Source organism: Chiloscyllium plagiosum, unplaced genomic scaffold, assembly GCF_037043375.1.
Source record: "Chiloscyllium plagiosum isolate Xiang-an unplaced genomic scaffold, Cpla_swu_hap1 HiC_scaffold_42, whole genome shotgun sequence".
Classification (NCBI taxonomy): domain Eukaryota; kingdom Metazoa; phylum Chordata; class Chondrichthyes; order Orectolobiformes; family Hemiscylliidae; genus Chiloscyllium; species Chiloscyllium plagiosum.
Window position 1 is genome coordinate 5,533,493 of NW_028270180.1, and position 19,469 is coordinate 5,552,961.

The window sequence follows — 19,469 nt, forward strand, 5'->3', positions numbered from 1 at the left end:
AATGAACTAAATAGCTTCACAAATCAAATTACCATGACATCCCTCTTGTGGAGGATCTATATAGTGAAATAAACTGCATTTCTACCTTTTGAATCCTTGTGATTCATTTCTCAATACTGAAGTACTTTCCAGAATAGTCACTGTTGTAATGTGGGAGAAAGCCGTCTTTTCTTAAAAAGGGCTCAAACACTGGAACATCTGAATTATTGTATTCTATACTCCAAAGGCAACTGTTACATAGACAAACACAACAGCCTCGTATACATCAGGTACACTCTTTGAATATTGCCAATGGCATCTTTTAACATCCACCAGCAAATCTAAAGCTATTCCCCTCTTAAATAATGCTAATCAAAAACAGACCCACAATAATTCACTGCAATTTGTAGGATCATTCTGTGCTGTTGAGTGGGCCTGTGTAATGTCAGTTACTGCAGTCAGATCATTTCCCATGAAGGCTAAAGACAGCCCCTATCACTGGAAAGCGTATCATTTGGTTAATGTCACACTTCTCCTTTGGAAGCTTGCTGTGCACAAGTTTCCCACATTACACCAATCCAAAAAGAAAAGAAAATCCTGTTTTTATCCAGTGCTTCCCACAGCTCCCAGATGTCTGTATTAGTTTTTGAAGGGTAGTCATATTTGTAATATGGAAAATGCAATTGTCACTTTGCAATCAAACAAACCACAGACACAAACAGTAGCACATCAGTGACAAGTAATTTTTTATTTACTTGCAAAAGTGCGATAGGATATTTTACATCCACCTGAGCAGACAGATGGAACTTTGGTTGTGTGCTCAAGCCCTGGAGTGAGATTTGAACCTAAAATGTTACAAATCAAATGTAAGCATGTGACCAACTGAGCCATAATTGATAGATTGCAGCCATGCTGCTCTTCAACCTGCCCTCATTGCCCTCGTAAGTCAAAGCAAACACAAATTCTTCTACACCATTGCAATGGTAACTACACAACAAGAGTACATAACTTATTGTATTACTTTGGAGAGAGCCCGGAGGTTAAGAAAGGTGGTATAGAAATGCAAGTCTTTCCTCTTTCCCTTCTCTCTTTCTTTTGCATTTCAGAGTTGTGATACATATAAACTGTTGTTCTCTCAGCAATGGGAGGGAAGCAAAGCTTTTGCACTCTGGCACCTTGTCTTAAGCACTGCCCACTGAAGCATATTTTAGCCACAGACAACAACTCCATGGCAAATCTTGGGCAATTCTCACTATATATTGGCTTGATACTGCTCAAACTCTTTAGCCCTGGAAAATGGAATGGACTCTCCAACCCAACAGTTTAGGCTGCTTTCCAAGTCAGCTCCCGGGGTGAAAGATAGTGACATAAGGACAAGAGGCTTGAAGCAGCTGAGCTAACCGGGGAAGCTCAGTGAACATCAATGGTGATACGGTCATTAACCTAAGGCTCTTCAGCTGTGTCTATTAATTCAGCTCTTTCACACTGTCAGGTCAAATAACTTCTCCAAGCTGGTGCCACTGACAGGTTCGGTTTAAATTAAAATACAAGTTATTACAACAGGAAGGCAAAATGAAGCAAAAACACTTGATGTGAATATTTTTAAATTGTGTTTGCTGATGGCTGGGATAGCTCTGTCTGAATTCAAAGTATCTTGACTGAAGTCACACACAGAGGGAGCTATGTACATTTATACAGAATTACTAAATTATTGACTGGAAGACAGTGGATGGAATTTTCCATCCCCATCTGGAGGTTTTAGGAAGGGTGGGTTTGTTGGGGGTTGGAGATCTTATTCCAGGCTGGAGAGGCTTGCCCTTCCCAGCTTCAGTGAGTATAAACTTTTTAAGTTATTTCGCTCTTTTACAATCAAAGAGCTCCTTTGAACAGAAGTTTACAATGTTACAGAATGAAGACTCTCTATGTTGATCAACTCAACAGAAATCTCAATCACATGAAATCTGACTTGTTAAACACCCGGGATTCCTTTCAGCAGGCAACCTGGGGCCCTTTTCATTGGTTTCAATGGCTGTTTTTGTCAGTGTCAGTCTGGGTCTCCTTGTGGTGGCTTTGTCAGTCTGTGACTCCATGCGGTGTTTTCTTTGGCCTCATGGTGGCTCCGGCCTGGGATTCCAATCATGGGGGAGGGGTGGTGCTCGGGTTTAGAGCCATGAAATGGACCAAGTCAACTTTGCCTCAAATTTTTCCAAAATTTCTTTTTTTTCCTCTTTGTTATATTATGATGGAAGCTCTGTTATTCAAAAAATTATTTATTTTTCTAATTTATGACTATTATTTTGTACTTTTGAAGGTCTGTAATGCTGGACTTTTTAACTTCTGTATTTTTCTTAAGAATTTGTACTCAATAACCTGTACCAAGGCACCTGTGTACCTAAGATGGTATTGTAAGTAGCGACTTGTAAACTTTTAACTACTAATATGAATACATGTGACAATAAAGCTAATTCAGTTCAATTCAATTACAACGTTAAGGGTGAAGCCTGACCTGGTCAACCAGCCCACCCAAGCTAGGCAGGCATTCAGACTATCATCAATAAACCCGACTGGAAAGACAAGTAGGACTCAACTTCTGGACTCCTGGTTTCAAAAAAATGAAAATTACACACAAAGCTGGTGACTTCGGCTCGGGGTGGAGTGGATTTTTCCACACAATTCCTTCCTTCTCAGTTCATTACATTTGCATGTGCAGGTAAAATACCAAATGTTGGCAAGTTCTGATGCCTGCTGTGCCAATGGGCACCATAGTTAAACACATGCAGACAAAATTTCCTTCCCTACAATTGTACTGATGAAGGTCTATAATGTTGGACTTTTTAATTTCTTCATTATTCTAATTTTTTCCCCCAAGAATTTGTACAATCCAGGATCACCACTTAATCTTGGCTTACCACTCCTGCAGATGTCTGAGAGACAAGGTGAAAAGCAGAGCCACATTATATTAATGCCTCCCACATGAGCCACCTGACCCCCACCATTCCAACAGGTGCTGAGCACGCGATAGCAAAACTTTAACCTGCTGTGGGGAAACTGATTTTTTTGGCTCCAGTTGAGTTCTCCCATGAATCCTTCTAAATGCTTCGGGGAGACCTGGAAAATACTTGCCCAGAACTAAAAAAAAATCCTTTATTATTATCCTTTCTGTTCTGTTTCTCACACTAAACAGATCGTAAGACACCACAAAAAGGTACAGTCTTCACATTATGTAGCATTAAATGCAGATGGTAATGAATGAATGAACTTGTCTAATGTACACTCATCATTTGTTATCTAGTACACTCAGAGTCAAGATTAGAATGTTGCTGGAAAAGCACATCAAGTCAGGCAATATCTGAGGAGCAGGAAAATCGACATTTCGGGCAAAAGCCCTTCATCAGGATGCTGCCTAACCTGCTGTACTTTTCCAGCACCACTCTAATCTTGACTCTGATTTCCAGCATCGGCAGTCCTCACTTTCGCCCATCCAGTACACTCATACAACTTCTCAGGAATACCTGTATATGATACTTCCTTACAAATTGCAGTCATTTCAATTTGTGGTGTTTCCACTGCTTACCAGGTCTTGAAGCTCCCGGAGCTGCTTCCCAGTCAAGCCTCGGATTCCCAGATCTTCTTCATCTTCCTCCTCGGGCTGGGAGCTAACACTGCCAGAGGAAGGCCCTTGCTTGATAAAAAACTCTTCATACTTGTCCAACAACAGCCCGTGCAGCATCCATGCAGATAACTGCTTGTACATCACACCGTGGCACACCGCTAGGATCCTGCATTGGGACAGGGCAGCAACTCATTAACATATTTGCATTTATTACCAATAACCCTTAGCTCATTATTTTAACAGATATTATATTATGATCTTTGTTCCTTTTCATTTATCTCCTAAATTTCCAGTGCTGCTTTCTTAACCACTGAAAATCAAGGTAAGTGCAACTATCTCCTATGCCATTACAACAGTGACTACACTTCAGAAGTACTCAAGAGGCTTTAGGGTGTTCCACGGCATACTAAAGGGCAGTCTAGAAACGTATCATTCTTGCCTTTGTTTCAAACTAATTTTTTTCCCAAATTCTCAAAACTGTGTTAATCCCGATCCCATTTTTTCCTCTGCTTTGAAGTATCCGAGTTCAAAATCACTCAGCTGTTACTTCTCAGCTTTGCTCCTACGAATTTTAACCCTTGTGACATCATGCACTTTGAATTTTCATTAGATTATAAAATTTTAAAATCCCTTCTGTTCATTGCTCTGATGGCAAATAGTGCAACAAGGTCCTTCCTGTCCTTTCCAACCGTTTCTGTTGGCAGTACTGATAGTAATGAGGCAACATTAAGTTGTAAAGTATCATCAAAGGCTGAGTTTGGCACCTAATATCCTCCCTTTCCCCATAATCTGGAAGGAATTCCATTTCCCATTGCAAGGATGAAGTAGCTTGCTGTTCAAGAACAACTCTCAGCAAAACAGCATTTGGAATTTCCACTGAGCTCAGATCTTGAATTGGGAGTACATCAACCTGGACTATGGCAATGAGGGGGGAATATTACAGGGCTGACTGTTCTAATGGCACTGGGACTATGGTGGCTTGAATAGCCTTATCTGATAGCATAGCTTTTATTTTGTCTCATTGAATAGCAGAGGAAACAACAGGTGCCAAACTTGTACTGAAGCTAGACCCAGCAGAATCGTAAGAAGTAGATGGTGGAGAGAGAGCTGGATTGTACATGGACTCTGGGTTATGTCAGGAAGAATGCTACACCACATAAAGGGCTGCTTTGTCAACAATCTGGAAACTGGGACTATCTCCATCCATTTAATGTGAAGTGTTCGACAGCAGGAGATAAAATTCTGACACATCTGTACTAATTCACCTAACCATATAAAAACGTATGAGAATAGCAGAACTAATGCCTAACAACATTTCTTTCAGCTGAGAAAATTTATCAATAAAACAAGTATCTTTAAATACAGTCACATAGGTCTACAGCATGGCATCAGGCCTTTCAGCCCAACTTGAGCATGCTGCCCAGTTTTCAGGATTAAACTAGCCCCATTTGCCTACATTTGGTCCCTATCTGAGCGGGGCATGCATGTCCTGCTGTCATGGTTTTGTAGTCCCATTTCTCTGTCATAATTCCCAAATGATTGTTATGACAACATTTGCTATTTAACTTCCTGTGCTACAGTGCAGTTACAGATTCTGGTCACTAGGTTATTCTGAACACTGGCTTTCTGAAGTTTCTCTCTCCCAACACTATTACCATTTGGAGTGGAAAACTGTCAATGCATCACCTTTATTTAAAAAAGGGAAAGAAGACACTGGTAAGTATAGGTCAGTTAGCTCAGTGTCTGCTATTGGGAGGATATTAGGGTCTCTTATAGAAAATGCAGTAGCCCAGAATTATAGCATACACAATATGATTGAGCAGAGTTAGTATGGCTTCAACAAGGGGTAATCATACTTATTAAATTTATTAGGAATTCTTTGAGAAAGTAGCAAACGGGATAGATAAAGGGGAAGCAGTGGATGTAAGATATTTGGATCTTCAGAAAGGTAATTGGTAAGGTATCACACATTAGGCTGCTTAATAAAAGCACATGCTATTGGAGGTTTGTATGTAGCATGGATAAAAGATTAGCTAATTAGTAGAAGGCAGAGATTGGGATAAGGGAGGCATTTTCAGGATGGCAACCTATAACTAGTGGAATGCCAGTATCAATGCAGGAGTGACAATTATTTATAATGATGTTAATGATTTGCATGAGGAAAGTGAATGGGACTGGAGCCAGGTTTGCAGATGACACAAAAAATAGGTGAAAAGGCAAATGATGCAGATGACAGAAAGAATCTGCAGAGAAATACAGACAATTCATGGAATCATAAAATCCCTGCAGCGCAGATAGAGGCCATTTGGCTCATCAAGTCTGCGCCAACCCTCTGAAGAGCATCTCACCCAGACCCCACCTCACCTCACCTCCCCCCCCACCTCATCCCCATAATCAGATCAGCCATGTGCTCCTATGTCTTATGTGTACAACCATGAGCAATTTACTAAGAAATGTCTTCAACCAAAGGTTATATTCCTAATAAAGACAAAAGCCCTGTGGAACAGAGTATGAATAAACTGCCTGGTTTCTTACTTCTCCAGTGCACTGCGGACTGGTGGAAGCCCTCCACAGCTGTGTTGGTGAACGGTCTCCAGCAGTTGACAGCCATGAATCTAAGATGGAAAATGAAGAAACAGTGAAACACTACATATCTTTTCCAGAAAAAAGCGGGCAGCACGGTGGCACAGTGGTTAGCACTGCTGCCTCACAGCGCCAGAGACCCGGGTTCAATTCCCGCCTCAGGAGACTGACTGTGTGGAGTTTGCATGTTCTCCCGGTGTCTGCGTGGGTTTCCTCCAGGTGCTCCGGTTTCCTCCCACAATCCAAAATACATGCAGGTCAGGTGAATTGGCCATGCTAAATTGCCCGTAGTGTTAGGTAAGGGGTAAATGTATGGGTAGGTTGCGCTTCGGCGGGTCGGTGTGGACTTGTTGGGCCGAAGGGCCTGTTTCCACACTGTAAGTTATCTAATCTAATCTAATCTAATCTAATCTAAAAAAAAAGTAACCATTCATTTACAGCTTAGAATTCAACACATTACTAAAAACGATTACGTTTAGTTTCTGGAGACATCATTCTACTCTCCCTTCCTCCTAGCTCTTACGGGGTCACCCAGCTACCAACAGTTTCCCATAGCAATAGCTGAGATTTTGAGTATCAACATGATAAGATAACTGAATCCTGTCCTCACTCAACATCCATGTTTATGTACTCACAAATGAAGATTCCATAGCAAGCATGAAAAGGTATTCTGACTACATTTTACCATCTTCAGCCCAGTGACACAGAGGCTGACTGGGCAGTACATGCTTTAATACTGCTTTACTGAGCAGCAGGAAAATCGACGTTTCGGGCAAAAGCCCTTCATCAGGAATTGCTCATGAAGGGCTTTTGCCCGAAACGTCGATTTTCCTGCTCCTTGGATGCTGTCTGAACTGCTGTGCTTTTCCAGCACCAGATTCTAATCCAGAATCTGGTTTTCAGCATCTGCAGTCATTATTTTTATCCTGCTTTTACTGAGACCATATAATTTCATACAGACCAGGGATTGAAAAGCTAAAACTATAAGGAAAGCCAGACCAGGCTGGAAAAAATTAGAAGACTGAGGGCTGGAAAAAATAGAGGTCTTTCGGATCACGCAAGGGCTTAGTAAGGCAGACATGGAGAAGGTGTTTCCAAGGGCGTCACGGTGGCTCAGTGGTTAGCACTGTTGCCTCTCAGCGCCAAGGACCTGGATTCGATTCCAACCTCGGGCATCTGTCTGTGTGGAGTTTGCACATTCTCCCCATGTCTGCGTGGGTTTCCTCTGGGTGCTCTGGTTTCCTCCCACAATCCAAAGATGTGCGCGTTAGGTGAATTGGCCATGCTAAATTGCCCAAAGTGTTCAGGGATGTGTAGATTAGGTGCATTAGTCAGGGGTAAATATTAGGTAGGGGAATGGGTCTGGGTGGGTTACTCTTCGGAGGGTCAGTGTGGACTGGTTGGACCAATGGGCCTGTTTCCACATTGTAGGGATTCTAAAAAACAGTTGTGGGGATGATCAAAACTAGAGTTCATAAATATAACATAGTCACCAACAAATTCAGTGGGGAATTCAGAAAAACCCTCTTCACCTAGAGAGTGGTGAGAATGTGGAGCTCTCTATCACAGGAAGTGATTCAGTTGAGTAGTTCTTTTTAAATTCATTCTTGGGATTTGAGCGTCACTGGCTGGGCTAGCATCTATTGCCCATCACTAATTGCTCTTTGAATCGAGTGGCTAGTGAGAGCCATTTCAGTGGCTAGGTGCTGTGGATCTGGAGTCAAATTGTTGGCCATATCAGGAAAGGATAACATTTAAGAAGAACTTGGATCGAGTCAGGAAAGAGGAACTGAAGGATATGCTGATAGAATGAGATGAAGGAGAGCAAGATGAAGCCTATGTAGAGTGCAAACACTGACATGGTATGCGTCGCAAAATAACTGGGACCTTCTGATATTAATGCAGAATGCTGCAGTAAGCTACAATACCACATAAGATATTGTCACAATTTTCAAACGTATGAAAGAGATTACTCCTGGTAAAACCAATTTCTTACATGCTATATTGGGTGTTCTATATTACAGCTTCTGGTGTCATTGGGTTTTCTTTGTGTAGCTGCCAAGGCTCTAGAATTCCCTCCTTATAAGTCACCATCCCTCTCTCTTCCCTCCTTTAAGATGCTGCTTACAACATCTCATTTATCAAGCTTTTGGTCACCTGTCCTAATAAGTCACAGGGCTGGATGTCAAATTTGACCTGATAATGCTCCTGTGATGTGTCTCGGAGTGTTAAATGTACCATATAAATGCAAGTTGTTGTTGTGCGGATTAGCCCAATGCTATTAATAGGCTTATTTTATGCATCAATGCCAATGCGCCACAGGAAAAAAAATAATGTTTTCAGTCAATGTGACTTTCGACTGTGAACGATGTTTCTTGCATGACACTCTTAATTAATCATTACAAATTACTCCCATCACAAACGACAGGCCTGTAATAGTTGCCATTTGCTCCAAGTGTTACATAGTTCAATAAACTACCAGCAGTCACAAAGTGACACAAAGAATCGTTCACAGTTCAAGGTGACATAGTAGGAGTCTTTTACCCCACTTTCCTGAAATCCCAATGATTACAGAATTCAATTATATTTCCAAAAGACAATAACTTGCATTTATATAGTGCCACCAACACAGCAAAAAGTCCCACCTGCGGCACTATCAAACAAAACTTGGCCATTGAAGCACTTAAGGAGATATTCATTCAGGACTTCATCAGGGAATGGGCTTTAAGGAAGAGAGTGAGAGTGAGAGTGTGAGAGAGAGAGAGAGAGTGTGAGAGAGAGAGAGAGAGAGAGAGAGAGAGAGAGAGAGAGAGAGAGAGAGAGAGAGAGAGAGAGAGAGAGAGAGAGAGAGAGAGAGAGAGAGAGAGAGAGAGAAAAAAAGAGACATAGTGAGACAGATGCGAGAAGTTTAGAGACTGAATGCCAGAGCTTATTTCCCAGACAGCTAAAGCAAATGTAAGTAGACAAGCGGGGGGCTGGAAGAGCACACCAAGCAAGGCAGCATACATAAGAGCTTCAAACAAGAATTGCACAATCCATTTATTATAACCACATAAATAAAAAAGATAAAAGAGATCAAAAAAGACAACACTGAAACTGCACAGCTACAAATATCAAACCTTGCTGATAAAGTATACATGTCTATCACAAAACAGGTTAATTAAAAAGGTAATGAATATTTGACCTTGAACTGAATATTAATTTGTCGTTCTGCAAATGGTGTAAACAGTTATTAAGCCTGCCTCGAACACAAGGTAGACAGACATCATTTCTTTTTGGTATCTCTATAAAATTTATAATATTTACTAACCATTAACCCATTAAGATTGCAGGTACATTTGTAATTTTCTTTTAAAAAAGAATGTTTGTAATCTCCTACTTCTTTCCCTGAAGTCTGATAAATCTTAAATATTTATACTGCTGGAATCTATACAGCACACAAACTCTTTTGCACTCACTGACAAGGTAGGTAGGGACTCTGTTTCACATCTCATTCTAAAGTCAGCATCTTTAACCTCCTGACTCCAAGGTGAGCAAACTACAACTGAGCCGTGCCTAATGTATTTCTCATCTATACACCCCAAAGGTGGGAAAGAGAAGTTAAATCAGAAAGCATCATCAAATTAGTATATTACTTGGATCTCACTGAATAAGTATTGCAAGAGAAGAGCAGACAGTCTGAACTGTGAACAGTAAATGCCTGGGTGGTAATTTGGATCACAAATATATCATTTAAAACTAACACTTACCTTTTGAGATTTAATTTGTTCGACTACCACCATAACAGATGGGAACAGCAGCTGAAACTGGCAATGAAATAAAATGTTAGGCAACGAAGAGAAGGCAATATTGTATCAGAACATCTTGGCTCAGCAAGTCTCAGGACTTAAAAGCTTCTATTGCCATCATCATTTAAGGATTAAGACAGTCTCGGCCCAGTTTTTTGTAGTGGAGAGCCACAATTCTGGATCACGACCAAAAAAAACAAAATGAAAGGTGTGAGTGGAGTAACAGTACAATTGAGTAAATATAATGATTAATTCTATACTTGCATACCCTAATCATAATTGCATTACTTTCGAGTCTTCCATGTTATCCTTAAGAACTTCATTTATCATCTGGCCAGAGGGGGTGAATGGTTTATTTCTGATCTTAAGTCCTAACTCCTAAAATCCTGATTGCACAGTCCACTGTCCTGTGTTTGTAAGCTTTCCCATCAAGAGATTCACTGATTCATTTTCAGTATTGTAATGCAGCAAACATTTCAAGACACATTTCAGGAATGGGCCAATTTGAAAATGCGGCAACAGGGACTTACTTGATCCAAAGAGTAGTTTACATGAGAGATGGAGAGATGTGGGTCTGCCAAGAACTGCAAAGTAGATATGCAAAGACAACATTAGAATTCTTCAGAAAAAAAGAACACTTTCATATAGTCAATTTCAGCAGTCAATCAGGGAGACAGAGGCATAATGGCAATACTGTACCGCTGGAGGCATGCGTTCAATCTCACCAGGGCAGTTGGTAGAATTCAAAGTCAATTAATAAAATGAAGAATACAAGGCTAATCCTATTAATAGTTACCATGAAACTATCAGGTTGTCATAAAAATATAATCTGCTTCACTAATATATTCTCGTGAAGGAAATTTGCCATCGCTACCCAGTCTGGCCTACATATGTCTCCAGACTCAACCAGCAATGTGGTTGATTCTTAATTGTCCTTCTGAAATAGGCTGGCAAGCCACTCTGATCAAGGGCAATTAGGCATGGGCAATAAGTGCTGACCTAACAATGTGATGTTCACATTCCATGAAAGTGTTTAAAAATACAACAGAAAACTTGGTTATTTATTACTCTGCTGCTTCTGGATGCTTGCTGCATTTAAACTTGGCTGCTGTTCATCCCAGCTACAACCAGATACACATGAAAAGTACTTGTCTGGCTATAAAGAATTTTGGAATGTCATGAGATTGTGAACTTGGGAAAGATACTATCTAATTGCATGCTGTTGCTTTATGTGCTAAAGGATATTCAGCAACATGTCAAATGGTCACCGTGCAGTCCTAAAGTTTGTTTTTTTTTTAAATCTCAGTAACAGGTCAGGGAGAAATTTCCCAAGGTTTTTGTTCTCTGAATCTCAGGAGATTTCTGCTGGCTGGGGGCACTGGGGATTCTCAGTTACACCATAACTGTATGGGATGGGTGTGATAAACCAGCTGGTCTTTGCCTCTCTGTCATTTTCAGAATGATGTTGGTTGAGGGAGCAGCGTTGACCAGCACAGCGGTAGATCTCTATGCTGTTCTTTAAATAGTACCATGGGATCTCAGAATGAGGAGAGCGGGCATCAGATTTCAGTAACAAAGAAACTAGAACTGCATTGCTGGTTGTTCTTCCATAGTTCAATTGTGACAGAGTAGGGCATTCGGGTAAACCTGACAATTTTACTGAAATATTAACAATACTGCAGCTTTCTTTCAAATGATAGCGAAACCATTCACATGTCTCGTATTTAGCATTTGAACAATTTGTCATATAAGTTGAAGACAAGTACCTCGTGCTCAAGATCAAGTAAAGCCTGTCTGTAGGGCTGCAGCATGGAGTCTAGCCCGGTACAAAAGGCACGAAGATAAATCCCGTGCAATCCAGCCTGGCCTTGCTGGGATGGGTGGCACTCCTGTAAAACAAGATTCACCGCATAAAAGAAGTCAGGACAAGATTAGATCAGAGGAAGAAAAATAGGTAAAGGAAGAGGGTGGGTAAATGAGATTGTAACCATTTGCTCTTGTCAAAGGTAGAGGCTAACTTAGAGCAGCTGGGATGAATGGCCTGTTGTTGTGTTGCACTTTCTTTGTACTTTGTATAAAAGTGGAAAAGAAAGTCATACTCCCCTTTATATATTGTGCTTAAATGTTTTATATTAAGCCAACAAAGGCTTCTGTTGATTATACCCATTTCTTTATGTTATGAAAACTGAGATATATTCATTATCTGCAGCTAAATACCTATTTTACAATGTGTCAGCTATAATGCAATGTTAAAATGTTAGAAAATAACTGGAAATAGTTGAATTTGTTACAACTATAATTTATCCTTTATAGTTGTGTTTAATTCTTGACATTGTCAATTATTGCAACAAATTTCATTGCTTCCACAATAACCCTCCTGTTATAATGTAGAATTCTTAACAACCCGTGTCACTATTACCATGTTCATAATAATACTCCTGTCATTATATCTAACGGAATTCTGAATTTGGTTTTGGTTCTATTACCATGCTCAGAAAGACTACATGAAAAACAATGAAAACAAAATAAAGATAAATATGAGAATGTGGAAGAAAAGGTGAAGGTATTTCTTAAGCTTTTGACATAGGGGCTTTTTTAATTCATTCGTGGGACGTGGGCGTTGCTGGCTGGACCAGTGTTTATTGCCGATTCCTAGCTGAAGGTTAAAGAAAGGAAGTCAAGTTGAAATTTTAAGCAGACCTCAGTTACTGATTACAATGAATTGAATTGAATTAGCTTTATTGTCACATGTACTCAAATGAGTACAGTGAAAAGTTTACAATTTGCTACTTACGGCACCATCTTAGTTATTTGTTATTTTATTATTTGGCTACTGTGCATGTAGGAAGCTCATTAGAAAAGTGCATTGAAGAATGATTCCGGGTTTGAGGGGCCCATGTGCAACATTAGTCGTGTGTTTGGGTCATATGGCTTCTCTCTCTGCTCTGTGCTCTATGTATTTCTGTTATATTTAGGATTAACAACTTAAAATATTGAGGCCTTATTCACTGGAAGGGAAAGGCTAAAGGAGAATCAACATTATGAAAGGTTTTTCAGAGGATAAGTAGATATGGATTACTTATATCAATAATATGGAAACAGGCTGAGCAGCAGCAGGAGAATAACAGAGGGGAAGTTAAAGAAATGCTTTCACAGAGATTTATTACAGCACAAAATGCTTCTCCAAAGTGGCAGACACTGCATCATTTAAATGGAAATTATATAAGTATTTGAAAAGAAATGCTATGCAAATGGGATTAGAACAGACATCTCTAGTTAAAGAACTGCCATAAGCATAGACAGAATGGTTTATTTTGTGCATAACTTCTATGATTAAATTTCACTTTGCATTTTAAGACAATTCTGCAAGGAAAATAATGACAGTTGACCTGACGTCTCAGTCAGCCTGAATGACTCAACTATCAATAACAGGAATGAAATCCTATGAACTACGTGACACAGACTAAGGCACCAGAAACAACAACAGCAAACACAATCCTGTCAAACCTACAAAGTCCTCCTTACTAACATCTGGAGTCCAGGACTAAAATTGGGAGAGCTGTCTCACAGATACTAAAGCAACAAACTGACATAGTCGTACTCAGAATCATACCTAAACACAACGTTCCAGACATCAGCAGCATCCTCGGTTAAGTTCCGTCCCACTGGCAGGACAAACCCAGCAGAGGTAGTGGCATAATAGTATACAGGGGGGAGGAAGTTACCATAGGAACCCTCAACATTGACCCCAAACTCCATGAAATCTCAAAGCATCAGGTCAAACATGGGAAAAAAGTGTTCCCACCTTATGCATCTGCTCTTGATCATCAGTAACATAATGGAAGGTTGTCATCATCAACAGTGGCAACAAGAAGCACTTGTTGAGCAATAACCTGCTCAATGATGTTTAGCTTGGGTGAACCAGAGGCACTCAGTTCTTGACCTCATCACAGCCCTAGTTCTGGATGAGAGATAAACTCCAGAGGTGAGGTGGGCAACTTTTTCACGCAGAAGGTGGTACGTTTATGGAATGAGCTGCCAGAGGATGTGGTGGTGGCTGGTACAATTGCAACATTTAAGGGGCATTTGGATGGGTATATGAATAGGAAGGGTTTGGAGGGATATGGGCCAGGTGCTGGCAGGTGGGACTAGATTGGGTTGAGATATCTGGTCGGCATGGACAGGTTGGACCGAAGGGTCTGTTTCCATGCTGTACATCTCTATGACACCAAGGCCACATTCGGCCATGTATGGCACCAAGAAGCCTTAAGAAACTGGAGTTAATGGGAACTGGGGAAAAACCTCCTGATGGAATAAAACCTGGCACAAAGGAAGTACGGTGTTGTTGCTGAAGGTCAGTCATCTCAGTTCCAGTACATCTCAGCAAGGTTCCCTCAGGATAGTATCCTTGGCCCAACCATCTTGAGTTGCTTCATCGATGACCTTCCCTCCATCATGAGGTCAGAAGTGGGGATGTTCACTGATGAATCCACAGTGTCAGGTTGATTCACAGCTCCTCAGATACTGAGGCAGTCCATGTCCAAATGCTTCAAGACCCGGACAATATCATGCTTTAGCTGAGAAGTGATAATTAACATTGTGCCATACAAGTGCCAGGCAACAGCCATTACTAACAGGAGAGAATCTAACCATCTCTTCTTGACATTTAATGCCATTACCACCATGAAGACCCACTATCAACTTCCTAGGAGTTATCACTAATCTGAAACTGAACTGGACTATCCATATAAGTACTGTGGCTACAAGAACAGGTCAGAGTCCAGGAACCTTGCTGTGAGTAACTCACCAAAGTGTGTCCACCATCTGCAAGGCACAAACAAGTACTGTGATGGAATACTTGCCTGGTTGGGTGCAGATCCAACAAAACTCAAGAAGCTTATTGGTCAGACTATTGGGAGGTCATGTTGCGGCTGTACAGGACATTGGTTAGGCCACTGTTATAATACTGCCTGCAATTCTGGTCTTCTTCCTATCGGAAAGATGTTGTGAAACTTGAAAGGGTTCAGAAAAGATTTACAAGGATGTTGCCAGGATTGGAGGATCTGAGCTACAGGGAGATGCTGAACAGATTGGGGCTGTTTTCCTTGGAGTGTCGGAGGCTGAGGGGTGACCTTATAGAGGTTACAAAATTATGTGGGGCATGGATAGGATAAATAGACAAAGTCTTTTCCCTGGGGTGGGGGAGTCCAGAACTAGAGGGCATAGGTTTAGGGTGAGAGGGGAAAGATATAAAAGAGACCTAAGGGGCAACTTTTTCACGCAGAGGGTGGTACGTGTATGGACTGAGCTGCCAGACGATGTGGTGGAGGCAGGTACAATTGCAACATTTAAGAGGCATTTGCATGGGTATATGAATAGGAAGGGTTTGGAGGGATATGGGCCCGGTGCTGGCAAGTGGGACTAGATTGGGTTGGGATATCTGGTCAGCATGGACGGGTTGGACCGAAGGGTCTGTTTCTATGCTGTACATCTCTATGACTCTAAGCTTGAAAGCATCTAGAATAAAGCAACCCACTTGAATGGCACCACATCCACTAACACCTACTCCCTGCACCACTGATGCTCAGTAACAGCAGTTCACTAAATGCACTGCAGAAATTTACTAATGTTCCTCAGACAGCACCTTCAAACCCAAACCACTACCTTTCAAAATTACAAGGGCAGCAGATACACGGGAACACCTGCAGTTACCTTCCAAGCCTCTCTCACTACCCTGATTTGGAACAATACGGTCATTCCTTCAGTGTTGCTGGGCCGAAAACATGGAACTCTCTCCCTAAAGGCATTATGGGTTTAAGGACACCAAATGAACCACAGCAATTTAAGAAGGTAGTTCAATAAATGCAGATCCAGTCAGCGATGCCTACATTCCATGAATGTATTAAAAAATGGCCCAGTTCAATCAACAGGCAGCCTCAGTTATCCAACGTTATTTGATACCCCAGATCTACCCCTCCAGTCTAGCTCAGTACTGTCTGCTTTAGGAAGGAGAAACTGTGCTGAGGGTCCTGCTCTTGAGCTATTACAAGAGCTTCCTGTTGGAATTGATTGCACTTAGAGGTCAGGGACGAAAGGAATGCGATTGATTTTGATGCCTTCAAATTTCTGCCTGTTCTGCTGACATCCACTATCCAGACACCTTCATAAAAGAAAATGCTCATTCAGGCAAAGTACCAAAAAGCAAATAGCATCATGTCAGTCAGGAAAGGAAGAGGAAATCTTCTCAGTACAGAACCTACCTGCTGCTGTACATGTCCAGTGTATTGTTCAATAAACTCTGTGAAGCGTATATAGTCGGTGCCTAACTTACACAGACGATTTAAAATGCTGGTTTCACTGGGGTGAAGGAAAGGCAGATCCTGAGATACCTAGGTACAAATGGAAATAATGTTTGTTTTTAAAAATGTACATGGCTTGTGGGCAATGGTGGCTACAATTGCCCATCCCTAAAACAATACAGTAACTAGTTTGACTGACAAAGAAAGAGATTATTTAAATTACTCTTCTCTCAAAGCCAATAATGTATGTAACTCAAACTACAAACTTCTATAACATAGAAATCAAAACTATGAACGTTGTATGACGCATTAAAAACATAAATGCTTGAGTTGTTGAGTTTACACAAATCAGTACAGATTTAATTCACTCAAGTTGACGTTTTATGCAGATTCACATCTTCCCCATCACAGTATCTGACTGCATCTTGAATGAAGTTGGAGTTTTGCCTTTTCTAACTTACGTAAGAATATAACAAATTGGATCAGGATTAAACAATACAGCTCTTTAAGCTTGCTGTGCCATTTAATAAGGCCATGGCTGATCTTCAAATCCCACCCCATCTTCAATAAATGGAGGACCATTTCAGGCATTGTTCACTCTTTACGTGACATCAATCCTGTACATCCCTTTTACCAGAGAGTAATCACAATCTAGATAACACATTAGCTTAGATTAGATTCCGTACAGTGTGGAAACAGGTCAAGTTAATGTTAAAGCTTTTCTAAAGTCAGAATGAAAGGCATTCAAAGATCTTGCCCCTAAAGGAAAGTTTTAAAAAGATGGTAATCGTGACTTGGAGATGCTGGTGTTGGGCTGGGATGTACAAAGTTAAAAATCACACAACACCAGGTTATAGCCCAACAGGTTTATTTGGAAGCACTAGCTTTCAGAGTGCTGCTCATTTATCACGTGGTTGTGGGAGAAGTAGCACTCCAAAAGCTAGTGCTTCCAAATAAACCTGTTGGGCTATAACCTGGTGTTGTGTGATTTTTAACTTTAAAAAGATGAAGTTATAAACAAAACTGAATGCACTGTGATAATCCAATTATTGGAGATGGGTTTTTTTAGGGTCAGAATATCACATATCACAAATATCACACCAGTTTATTTGCAAACTAACACAAAGGTAGGCAGGATATTTGCACAGATCTAGGACTCTGGCTGAAAACAGCATGAAAACCTAGTGCTAGTCTACTGCCAGTACAATCTATCACTGTCATTCAGGGAAGGAAATCTGCTGTCCATGCCCAGTCTGGTGTAGACAGATTTCAGACCTATAGCAACTTGGTTCATTCTAAACTGCCCTCTGAAATACCTAGCAGGCCATTCTGTTCAAGTACAGATAGGGATGGGCAGTGAATACTTGCTCAGTCAGTGGCACCTACAGCATGTAAGAATTTTAAAAAGCATAAAAGAGAAACAGAGAGAATCTCAATTCAGTGCATCCATTGAAGTACAGGACCCCCGAAGTGTAGTACATCATTGCAAGACTGTCCAAATTATGGAACAATATGGAGATTGCAATAATATAAAATTAAATACTATTATTTACTATAATAATAAACATTATTAAGATTGGCCTAAAGTATTGCCTCAAAAAGGTCTATACAGGAAAATGGCATGGGTTCATTGCAGTAAGGGAACAGGTGTGTTTTCAACCCATTTGAAGGCACAGGTAGAAAGCTTGCTCCATATTTATGCAAAGCTTCTTCAGAGATCCTTTGCCTCCTGGTGCAAGTGGGGGAAATCTGGGTCTATGTACAGTACAGAGCTAGGCCACAAACTCTCAACCTTATTGGAGGGACCACCACCAATTGAGTCAGTTATTGTGGCCTTTTTTTTGTCACAAAGGGAATAAAATTAACAACATCTTGTGACAATGTAACATTTTTAACATAATAAATATTCCAACTAATTTCACAGGAGCATCATCGTACAAAACCTCACATTAAACCAAAGCATCTGTTAGGCCAGGTTACTAGTAGCTTGGCCAAAGACATTGGCTGTAAAGACAGTCGTAAAAGAGAAGGTTGAGTGAGTGGATGAGGGTGGGTATTAAGGAAGATGATTATGCTTGTGCTAAATATTGTACATTACCACCTAGACTAGGCAAAATTGTACAGTTTGAGAACTGTGTTCAGTTCATGCCTCTGAGACACAAGATATATTATTCAAGCAGAAAGGAGCCAGGTGAACCCAGAATTTTTTAATTTATTCCCAGGAAATGGCACCACTAGCAAAAATTGCCTATTATTAGCTGTCCTAGAGAAAAGGCTGATGGGTAACCTTGATTGAGTGATTATACATTCTAAATCAAATCCAGAAATAAACAGCCTTACACATCCACACCACACAAGGCCACTCTTTTTGAAAACACTGTAAAGGTGTACGCAAGAACAGGTACCCAATGAACACAGCCTGCCAATTTCTCAGCAACAAACTCAAACAGACAAAACACATCCAGATATCCTAGCCACTCTCCCCTACATCAAAGACAGCACAGAAATGACTGCCAGAGTACTCAGACCTCTTGGCATCATGGTAGCCCTACAAACCTACTAACACACTAAAACAGCAGCTAATGAACTTGAAAGACCCTATACAGACAACAAGCAAAACGAATATCATTCACAAAATACCTTGCAAGAACTGTAACATACACTACGTTGGACAAACAGGCAGAAAATTAGCCACCAGGATACATGATCATCAACTAGCCACAAAAAGACATGACCCAATTTCACTAGTATTCTTACATACAGATGAGGCAGGACACCACTTCGACTGTGACAACACATCCATCCTACAACAAGCCAAATAGAGATATGCACAAGAATTCCAAGAAGCATGGTATTCCAACCGGAACTCTATCAACAAACACATTGATTTGGATCCCATTTACCATCCCCTGAGAAAAAGAACAGGAAATGACACTGCCACAGGAAATGACATCACCAACCCAAGGAACCCTAAACAGATAAATAGAAAGTGGGCCATACCACCAGTGCTTCATTGGGAAGCTCACTGATGATGTTACCTACCTAGTAGGGTGATGAAACATCTGAAAAAGAACCTTCCAGCTCAGCAAGCAAACCTACATCCAGAGCCTCAATCTTCTCAAAACTAGCGAAGACATTTTATCTCTAGGACCATTTCCTCTTCAATCAAACTTCAATGGGAACACTGCAGAGCTGGAGTTGTGGGGA

General features: G+C 40.8%; 1 protein-coding gene across 4 annotated transcripts in view; it reads right to left on the minus strand.

Moving 5' to 3' along the window:
* Positions 1–19,469, minus strand: part of tubgcp4 (tubulin gamma complex component 4) — a 48,570-nt gene that overhangs the window by 26,328 nt on the left and 2,773 nt on the right. For 3 of the 4 annotated variants that reach the window (XM_043680426.2, XM_043680427.2, XM_087981942.1), the window contains exons 2-7: positions 16,224–16,352; positions 11,730–11,852; positions 10,494–10,547; positions 9,925–9,981; positions 6,128–6,207; positions 3,554–3,758 (exon numbers count right to left, since the gene is read on the minus strand). In XM_043680426.2, coding sequence (XP_043536361.1) covers positions 3,554–3,758; positions 6,128–6,207; positions 9,925–9,981; positions 10,494–10,547; positions 11,730–11,852; positions 16,224–16,352 — 648 coding nt within the window. Of the gene's footprint in view, positions 1–3,553; positions 3,759–6,127; positions 6,208–9,633; positions 9,700–9,924; positions 9,982–10,493; positions 10,548–11,729; positions 11,853–16,223; positions 16,353–19,469 lie in introns of those variants that run through there. The other variant, XM_087981943.1, reaches the window with a different exon arrangement.